The 9288-nt window shown below is 60.5% G+C and overlaps 1 protein-coding gene across 1 annotated transcript; it reads right to left on the reverse strand.

The window, feature by feature from the left end:
* Positions 1-3447: 3447 nt before the first annotated feature.
* Positions 3448-9288, reverse strand: FEV (FEV transcription factor, ETS family member). Its single transcript, XM_074910614.1, has 3 exons — positions 9237-9288; positions 8149-8223; positions 3448-5730 (listed from the first exon to the last, which is right to left on the reverse strand). Exons 1-3 carry the CDS (start codon positions 9286-9288, stop codon positions 5219-5221), a joined length of 639 nt encoding a protein of 212 aa, XP_074766715.1. The 3' UTR covers positions 3448-5218.

The following is a 9288-nucleotide window of genomic DNA, read 5'->3' on the forward strand; positions in this document are numbered from 1 at the left end:
CTTCTCCTCCGTTGGGCTGTGAGGATGATGGATGACATGTTTCCCAAAGCAGATGGAAGTGGGAGGTCTCTCTTCAGCCTCTGTGGGAGCTACTCGGACACTGGCTCCATCACAGCTTCAGGCTGTTGCTGCTCTGCTGAATTGGGGATGACTTGTGGGTGCAGGTTTCTGGTCCTGTCCCTGCTCCATGACACTTAGTCACAACTGCTGGTGGGATGTCTAAGGGGGAAGACATGAATGAAGTGACCCAGTGAATGGCAGCAAATGGCAGAGAGTGAGGTGTCCTCAATTGCTTGATGGAATATTTATACCCAGGGAGAACAGCCACCACAGGGTCTCAGCTGATGGGGGACACATCCAGGCTGGGGTGGGAACCTGGCTTTGAGCTCTGCCTGTGCCCAGGATAGCCCAGGGGTAGGAGTGAGAATGAGGGAGGTGGGACATCAGACAGTTTGGTCTGTGTTGTAGCTAAAACATGGTCTGTGGCATTGCCTGGCTGGCGGGTGTGGGAGTGAGGAGCACAGAGTGGGGACAGCTCTGTGCCAAGAAGCTGGGGCAGGTGGAGAAGGGGAACCAGAATGCCTTGGAGCCCTGCTGTCATGGTTAATCCTTTTGTGAAGCCCAGCAGAATGGAGGGCCAGGGATGCCTAGGCTGGGGCATTACCTCCAGCCCACTGAGAGCTGAGCATTGAGGTTATCCTGTGCTGTGTCCCCTGCCTACCTCATGGTCCTGTGTCACCCCTGAGGACAGAGATCCTTGGGGGACAGCTGTGGCTTGGGGCAGTTGTGGGGAGCCTGCCCCAGGAGTAAATGCCTCCCAGGCTCGGCTGAGAGCTGCTCCCTCATCAGAATTCCTGCATTAGAGCATAATCTGGCATTAGTGCATTAATCCAGTCCTCCCTCACCAGAGTCCAGCCCAAGGTCTCAGTGTACAGCTGGGCAGGAGCGGCACCAGGACACTCTCCTCATCAGCCCTTGCTTGGGCACTGGAGAGCAGGTGGCAGCAGGAGCAAGGTTTGGGGCTCCATCCAGAGCAACCCTGTGTCAGGGGTGGGGGGCCAGTGAGCAGGGAAGAAACCCAAAGTGCACAAAGTTCCCCCCAGGTGCATCCAGTACATGAGGGAAGGCAGCAGTACGGCTCCAGCCCTGAGCACGTTGGCAAGGGAGAAAGCAGCACATTTTGGAAGCATCACAGTTGGTTCCTTGGAGGGGCTTCACAAGGGGTTTTGGAGCCCGACTGGCTGCACCTGCGGGTTCCAGCTGAGCCACACTAAGTCACAAAATGCTTTGCAGGGAGCCAGGCCAAGGGAAGGTGGCGTCTGGAGAGAGGATGTGAGTCAGCAGCTTGGAGCAGGGCGGGGGAGTGGTGAGTTGAGGAGCCAGCACAGCCGGGATGCAGAGAGAAGGAAATAGATGGGAATTGGGAGAACTGGAGGGGGGCCAGGGGTGGGCAGGGAGGCAGCCCCATGTCCCCTGGAGCAGATGTGACCTGGCTGTGCTGCAAAGGCTATTCTCAGTGTAAGAAATTAAGCAAGTGGTGACTTGTATGTGCTAAAATAGGAGAGGCGCTGCTCCAGGCCCCCCCCCCCCCCCCTCTGATCCCTTCCTGTGGGGATGGAAGGCCTTGAGGGAAGTTGGAGGGGTCCCCCTGCCATCCTGGTAAGAAGCAGAGGCCAAGGCAGGGCTCAATCCTGCCTTCTTGCCAGCTAAACAAAGCCAAAGATTTCTTTCTTTTTTTTTTTTTTTAAGTAGGGAAAAATACCTTCTGCCTTTAATCACACAGCAGCAGAAGCTGCCAGGCCACGTGCTCTGCTCCCTCGCTCCTTCATACAGGCTGAGGCCCTTTGGGACTGTGTTCCCCCCATCTCACCCTGGGCAGGGCACCCGAGGACTCCCCACAGCTAGGTCTGGAGCCCACAGGTACACCGGGTCCATGCACCCTGCTGCCAGCCACCTAGGACAGGCTGCCCACCCAGCTGATGCACCCCAATGCCCAGGACAGTGCTCCCCCATCATCCCCCTGAGCTGGGCACCCCTGGTCGGGGCCAGGGACGATGCTCCACCGGGAGCTGTGCCGGTCTTGTCCCTGCTCGCCCATTGGTAGGATTTTGCTGCAGTCTGCTCTGAGCTGGTGGTTTTGGCGACTGAAAAAAGCAGCACTGCTGGCGGGCTGGGCCAGACGGGTGCTGGGGAGGCAGGAGGCTGGGTTTTGTGGGAGGTGATGCTCTGTCCCCCTCCTCCGGTAAACACAATGGGGGTGGGGGAGTTGCCCCCAGTGGGACCTGGGGATGGGAGCATCCCAAGTTGCCATGGTGACACTGCATCCTCAGGCAGGTGAGAACATCGATGGTGCAGTCAGTCCTGCATGGCTGTCCCCCACCTTCCTTCCTGGCTGCTGTCCCTGGAGAGTGCAGGGCTGGTTCACAGCTTTTGGGGTGGCACTCTAGGGACAGAGCAGGGGACTGTGCCAGGTGAGCTCAGAGCAGAGCGAAGCAAGCCCTCAGCTGCAGCCTGTTGCATTGGGAGTGTGTGTGTGGTCCTCCCTCTTCCAAAAGGTAACTCCCCCATTTCCCCAGCATGTCTGCCCTCCAGTACAGCAGGGACCCGGATTGCAGGACTGTGAATGAGGAGAGAACTGGGGTCACCTGGGCTTCCCTGGTGCAGGCACTGTCAGAGGCACCAGAGGGGTAGGAGCGGGACTCGAAGGCAGGGGGAAGCTACTAGTGACCCATATCCCTTAATCCGTGTCCTGCCCTGCGTCATGCAGTTACCTAAGACCCAAAGCAGGCTCCCGCGGTGGGGGCATAGCTCCCTGACCTGGCTCTGAGAGAGCCAGCTGTGGCCATCCCCCCCATTTTGCCCTTGCAAGGCTAAGCTTGAGCCGGGGTGTGTGTCTTCAGCCTGAGTGCTGGTTTCGTGGGGGTAACTGCTCCTTTCCCCCTTACTTCACCTCCTGCCATCCTTGGAGACCAGGCTGTGCAATGCTCAGGGATCCTGGAGGGAGGGACATTCCCCCCCACGCCCCCCAGTCTCTCCAGCTCCTTTCCTATACATGGGGTCCCCACCAGCAGCATCAGGCCTCCCACTGCACAGCTTGAGCCCTTCTGAGAGGAGACACTGACATCAGATCCCCCTCCCTTAAGCTGATTAGGGCAATGAGGACACGTCCAAGCAGATGCCACCAAAGCCATGAGAGTGACCAGACCTTGGAGGGAGGCAGAGAGGGCAGCACAGAGTCCTCAGATCTGGAGGCTGCTCTGATCTTGGGGGCACAGGGAGAGGGGCTGCGATCTGACCGCCTCCTCCATGTGCTGGGTAATTGCACAGCAGCCCCCTACACAGCTGGTAATCTGTGCACCCCCACAGCAGGGATCACAACTGATCCCTGATTTAAGCCTGGCTCCCAGCCCTGTCATCCTGGACCTCTGATGAGGGTGGGATGGGGCGTACAGCCCCAAGTTGGGGAGCAGGCAGAGGGCAGCTCCTGAGCCCACGCCAGCCACCACAGGCAGCGGTGGATCTATGGGCATGTTCCTGAAGCTGGGCAAGCAGTGTTCCCCCACTCACTGCATTGATGTCACACATGAACCTGGTTCCATGGCTCAGGACCTCCCTGCTCCTGGCACAGCGCAGCCCAGCAAGGGCACCTGCTGCATGATCCAGCCATGCTGGGCCCAGTGCATCGCCCCAAGCTGGTTGCACAGGGCTCTGTGAGTCATGAGGGATTTGGCTCCTGGCATCCCAAATTCCCCTTGATGGCAGGATTACAGACAGCCTGCCAGGCCAACTGCATCTCCTCTTTGCCTCCAGCTGCCACACCCCCTTGCCAGCCTGGAAATAGGGTAAGTAGCTTCGCTGAAGGGGTGTCTCAAGAAGCCCAGAGGTTTCCACCTCTGCCTTATCTCTTGGGGGCTGTAAGAGCCAGAGGTGATGGAGGAAAGGTGATGCAGCAGGGTGGCCGCATCCTCCCCACCCCAGCCCTACAGGTGCTCTGGCTTGTATGGGAGGGGATTTGCTGGGTGGTTTCCTCTCTCACCAGCGCCCTGCAGACACAAGAGGACACAGGTCACAGCACCTCTCTGTTTTATTGAAGACCAATCCCTCCCCCCAGCCAGTGCAGAGCCCAGCATGCCCAGCTCTTCTTCATCCACTGGGCCAAAGTCCTGCTCTGGAGGATGGGGACACCTCCTTGGACCCAGGCAGAGAGACCCAGGGCTGCCCCTCAGTGCCTGGGACTCCCAGCCCTGCTGTCATCCCTCCTCCTGTTCAACCTCCCAGTCAGCCTTGTCCCTGGGGATGTTCCCACCCATGGAGGGTGTCCCACCAAGCCCTGTATGCGAGGGGCTAAAGCCACAGTAAAACTGGGGCATTAAACTTGGAAGTAACCAGCAGGACACGGGCTCATGTGCAGGATGTTGGGGACCATCCCCTTCTGTGGTGTGGTGTGGTCCTTGGGCACTGGGAAGAGGGCAGAGCTGTGGGGGCCAGGCTTTGCTGCCTCTGGGTTCTGTCCTTGCCTTGAGGGTTGGCAGTGCCCCCACATCTGCCCCTGGTACCTCCAGCCCCAGAGCCCTGCCCAGGGCAGGAGTCAACCCATGAAGGGCTTCTCCTCTCCAGACCAAGGCTTCTCCTGAGGTCTGGAGGAAGCCACCAGCATCAGGAGGTGTAGGAGGAATGGAGGAAAGGAAAGCTTTGGGGGCAAAGGTGGGGGACCAAGGAACAGCAAGGAGAGTCCCATTTCCCTGCCCCTACCAGGGGGACCCTCACCCATGGACACAGATGCCCTGAGGCCCCAGCTCCTGACTCCTCTCTGCAGGGAGAGGGGAGGGCAGGCACAGGCTGGGGGCAGAGCTAAGGACGTTCATGGGGTGGGCAGCATGTTGCAAAGGAAAAGGGGGGCATGGTCCCTGCAAGGAGGAGAGCCCATGTTTTTTTCTTCCATTCACATCCTGATTTAGCTATTCATGTCTGTTCCCAGGATCACAGATCCATCCTCACCCTAAATTTAGATGGCTTCTCTCCTCCAGCCACCCACATCAGGGACCCAACCCAGCTACCCTGCAAGCACTCTTTGCCCCCCACACCACTCTTCAAATCTAAAAGGGGGCAACTGAGAGCAGGTCACAATCCCACCCCCCCATCCCTCCTTGCTGAGCTTCCCAGCTCCCCAGCCCCATGCTGCCAGGGACGAGGAGCTCTGCTTGGCGTGGCTGAGCCTCTAGTGGTAATGATTGTTCATGTTGTTGAGGTGGGAGGCTGCCATGGCGCTGAACGGGGCAGAGGGCTGGAGCCCGTGCCCAGGGTAGAGGGACGGGCTGGAGCCAGGCCAGTAGGAGAAGCCAGCTGGTGTCACCCCCGAGGTCATGAGGTTGAGTTTGGAGATGCCTGAGAAGGGCAGCGGGGCCAGGTTGCCCTGAAATTTGTAGAGGGTGTGATCAGGGGTGGCCGGCTGGCACACTTGCGCCAGCCCATGGAAGTCAAACTTGTAGGCGTAGCGCTTGCCGTGGACCTTGGTCATGATGTTCTTGTCGTAGTAGTAGCGCAGTGCCCGGCTCAGCTTGTCATAATTCATGTTGGGTTTGCTCTTCCGCTCGCCCCAGCGCCGCGCCACCTCGTCAGGGTCAATCAGCTTGAATTCCCCGTTCGTGCCTTCCCAGGCGATGCAGTTCAGGTTGGCCCGGTCCGAGAGCAGCTCCAGCAGGAACTGCCACAGCTGGATCTGCCCGCTGCCTGCAAGGCCAAGCCCCGCAGAGGTTAAAGATCTCTCTCAGGACACAAGGAGTAGGGCAGGATGTGCCCCAGTCTCCTCAACCCTCTGCTATGTTGCCCCCTCCTGGACCCAGGTTTCAGATGCACCTCATTGCATCTTTGCTCTAGAGACACAGAAGATGGTAACGAGGTCTTATCTCCTTTGCAGTATCCTTACCCCCATCCTGCCCCGCAAGCAAGAGGAGAGGATGCCTCTACACCTCTGGACAGGAGTAGGAGTCCTCAGAGGTCAATGCAGGCTGCAGTGGGTTTGGATTCAGGGCCCCCACATCCCTCCTGCCCTCATTCACAGCCCGCTGAAGATGGACACCGGCTTATTTGGTTTACTGTGAGTATCTGGCCTAGTTATTTCATCTGCATCCCCAAGAAGGAGGTATCTTGGCAGTACCAGATCCATCCCAGCACCAGTATTCCCCACTGCCACCTCTGCTTGAAACTGGACTGGTGTCACAGCACAGCCCTTACCCATCTCTAGGGGCACTGTGCCCCGCAAGATGTCTCCATGGAGAGCTGAGGTCGGGGTGCAACACTACTCTGACCTGCACCCCTGGCAGGCGCAGGTAGGTATAGGGGGAAGAGAGACCAGTTCAGGACCCGCTGTGGCTTTGAATCAGGCACCAATGTTCCTTACTTCCACAGGAAAACTGTCCTCTCTGAGCCACGGCCATTGCACCTACAGCTGCGACTGAGAAGAACTCTTGGGGGGTGCCCAGGATGCCCCTGTGCCAGGCTGTGCACACATAGGAGCCTGGCACACCTGAACATGCCCATGCTGAGGCACACGGACAGGCTCCACTGAGTCTGGCCAGAGGTCACGAGAGGAGAAGGTCCCTGGACCTCAGGGTGACGAGCAGCCCCACCCCTGGGACCCAGCCACCCTGCAGAGCCGCCCTGCACTTACCCAGACACCCCCCACCCCCCCTCTCTCCCAAACAGCATCGCCTGCACATCCCTGCTCCTGACCCTGGCCGTTGCAGCACAGGCTCTTCCCTCGGCAGAAGCAGCATCTTTGGATTTCATCCTCCTCTCTGTGCTTTTCTGCCACTATTTTGTCTAAGGGTGCTTGGATCCCGTATAGAGGTTTAGCACCCACAACCGCTGCAGCAGGCAGTCCCATGGCTCTGCTGTGTTTCCCACAGAGAACCACCTTGTCCTGATTTTTTCACACCCACCTATTTCAATTGGTGCTCCCCAGTTTTTGCTCTGGAAGAAGCAGGGAACAGCTTTTCCCCATCCATCCCCATTCACCAAACCCCCCTCAGACATCCTCATGCAGGCAGCCGAGACCAGGTCTTTCCAAGGTATTTCCAGATCCCCCATCCTGGGACCGAGGTGGGGGATCTCTCCTCTCTAGGGTACAGCCACAGCTCTTTCCTCTTCTCCGTCCCCGCAGCCCCCACCCTGGGCTCCTGCTATCCCCCACCCACGAGGTGCCCCACCCCACGCAAGCAGGGCAGGGCAGTGTTGGGGGGCGCCGCTGGGTGGGGTGGCGAGGCTCAATCCTGCCTGCCGCAGGGTGCTGTGCTGCAGCGCCCAGCAGCTCCCCGAGGAAATCTCCAGGGATCCAAAAAGATCCTTCTCACCACAGTGCAGTGCGCAGAGTACAGCTGGGGCAGAGTACGCAATGCAGAGGCAAAAGGGCCCCCGCTGGTCTGGCTTTGCCCCCCCTCGCTCTCCTAAACCAGAGCTCCCCTTTTCCCACTCAGAGCACTCCCTGGCCCCTGGCCTGTCTTCTTGCCAGACAGGCAAGCTACGTGGCCCAAGCACCACAGCGCTGGCTCCCTGGCCACCTGATGACCAGTGCTGCTGCGCTCTCCAGCAGGCTCCAGGCTGCTCCCTGGCCAGCCCTTGGCCGATCCCCAGAACCCCTGGACGGTTTTCCCTCGATGTATGGCTCCGGTTCCCGGGGATCCATCATCTCCCAGCCAGCCCCAGCCCCTCACCGGCAGCTCCCTCCCGGGTGGGATCTCACCGCATTCCCCTGCTCCCAGGAACGAGTCCCCCAAGCCCGGATTATCCCCCGACACATCCCAGCTGGCTGGCAGCTCCCTCCCCGTCGAACGTCCCTGGAGCACCGGGGGGACCCGAGCTGGGACCTTGCAGCCACCCCGCCCCGCTGCGAGGGTCCGGAGGGGTCCGAGGGCGCTGGGCACCCCGCTCCCCTCCGCTGCAACGGTACGGCGGGTCCCAGCCGTCGGGGCTCGACCGTTCTTCACCCCGTGGGTTTTGGTGGCGGGACATGTCCCGCGTAGGCAGTGCCCCGCACACGGACGGGAAGGGGTCCCCGATGGCTGCGGGGCGGTGGGGGATGCGTGTGGGGTCCCCGGGGCGGGGGGGGGAGCGGGGCCGGGGCTGGGGAAGGGGCAGCCGTGCTCTTACCTTTCTGCACGCCGGGGCTGAGAGACCCCCACGCCTGGCTCTTCCCGTCTTTGAACAAAGTTTCCCCGACTGGATCTGGGGGGAAAAAGGGGCGCGGGTGGGGGTGGAGGGGGAGGCTGGAGCCAGGCGGGACCGCGACCCCCCGGCGCCCACCCGCGGGCAGCCTCCCCGCAGCCCCCGGCCTCTCCCCCTCGCCTGCCCCGCCGCCGCGGCGAAGCCAGGAAACGCGTCCAGGAAAAAGGAAATCCGATTTCCGACCGAGCCGGGGAAGCTTTTAAATAGGAATAGAAAATCCCTCGGGCTGGGGTAGGGAGGAGAGAGGGAGAGAGGGAGAGAACTGCGGGGCAGGGGAAGAGGGAGAGGAGGCGGGTGGGGTGGAAGGATGGGTGGCAGGAGCGGCAGGTGGAAGGAAGGACGAGTGTCCGTGTTTGGGGAGCAGACGGCTGGGGAAAGGAGAGAGATGGAGAGAGGAGTGAAAGGAAGGAAAGAAGGAGAGAGAGATGGGTGGATGGACAGAAGGACAGAAGGGAGGCTGGATGGGTAGATGGAGGGAAGGATAAGAAGAAGGAGGGAAAGAAGGGTGAGCGGTTGACAGGTGGAAGGAAGGGCAGGTAATGGGTGAGATGGAGGAAGAATGGGCTGATGGAAGGGACGAGGGTAGGTGGAAGGGATGGCCAGTAGTGGGGACAGAAATGGGGATGGAGGGACAAGTGGGTGGGTGGAAGGATAGATGAATGGAAGCATAGGGGAAGGGTGGGTGAAAGGATGGGTTGGAAGGACAGAAAGGTGGACGGAGGGTTGGAAGGATAAGGGGGGTCGGTGGGTGGATGAAGGATGGAAGGGAGGACGGCTGTGCGGGCATGGAAGGCGGCGAGGGCAGCTGGAAGAAAGGAGGAAGGGGTGGTTGGGGGGACTGGAAGGCAGAAAGGGAGAATGGATGGAGGGACAGGGGAAGGCAGGGTGGGCGCTGGAGGGAGACGGGGCAGAGAGGGGCCCCAGGGCAGCGGCGGGGCAGGGCGGGCGGGGGCCGGGTGCTGTGCGGTGCACGGCGCTGCGGCGGGGCAGCGGCCGGGGGGGTCCGCCCGTACCTGGCAGGTACATGTTGAGCAGCAGTGGCACCGCTCCGGCGCCGTGTCTCAT

Source organism: Athene noctua, chromosome 7 (genome assembly GCF_965140245.1).
Source record: "Athene noctua chromosome 7, bAthNoc1.hap1.1, whole genome shotgun sequence".
In the NCBI taxonomy this organism is placed as follows: domain Eukaryota; kingdom Metazoa; phylum Chordata; class Aves; order Strigiformes; family Strigidae; genus Athene; species Athene noctua.

What these genes read in the sequence shown, in the direction of transcription:
- FEV (XM_074910614.1), bottom strand. Translation starts at nt 9,288, where the DNA reads ATGAGACACGGCGCCGGAGCGGTGCCACTGCTGCTCAACATGTACCTG. An exon ending in GCTCAACATGTACCTGCCAG is followed by an intron (nt 8,224 to 9,236) that starts GTACGGGCGGAC and finishes TTTTCCCCCCAG; the next exon opens with ATCCAGTCGGGGAAACTTTG. An exon ending in CAGCCCCGGCGTGCAGAAAG is followed by an intron (nt 5,731 to 8,148) that starts GTAAGAGCACGG and finishes TTGGCCTTGCAG; the next exon opens with GCAGCGGGCAGATCCAGCTG.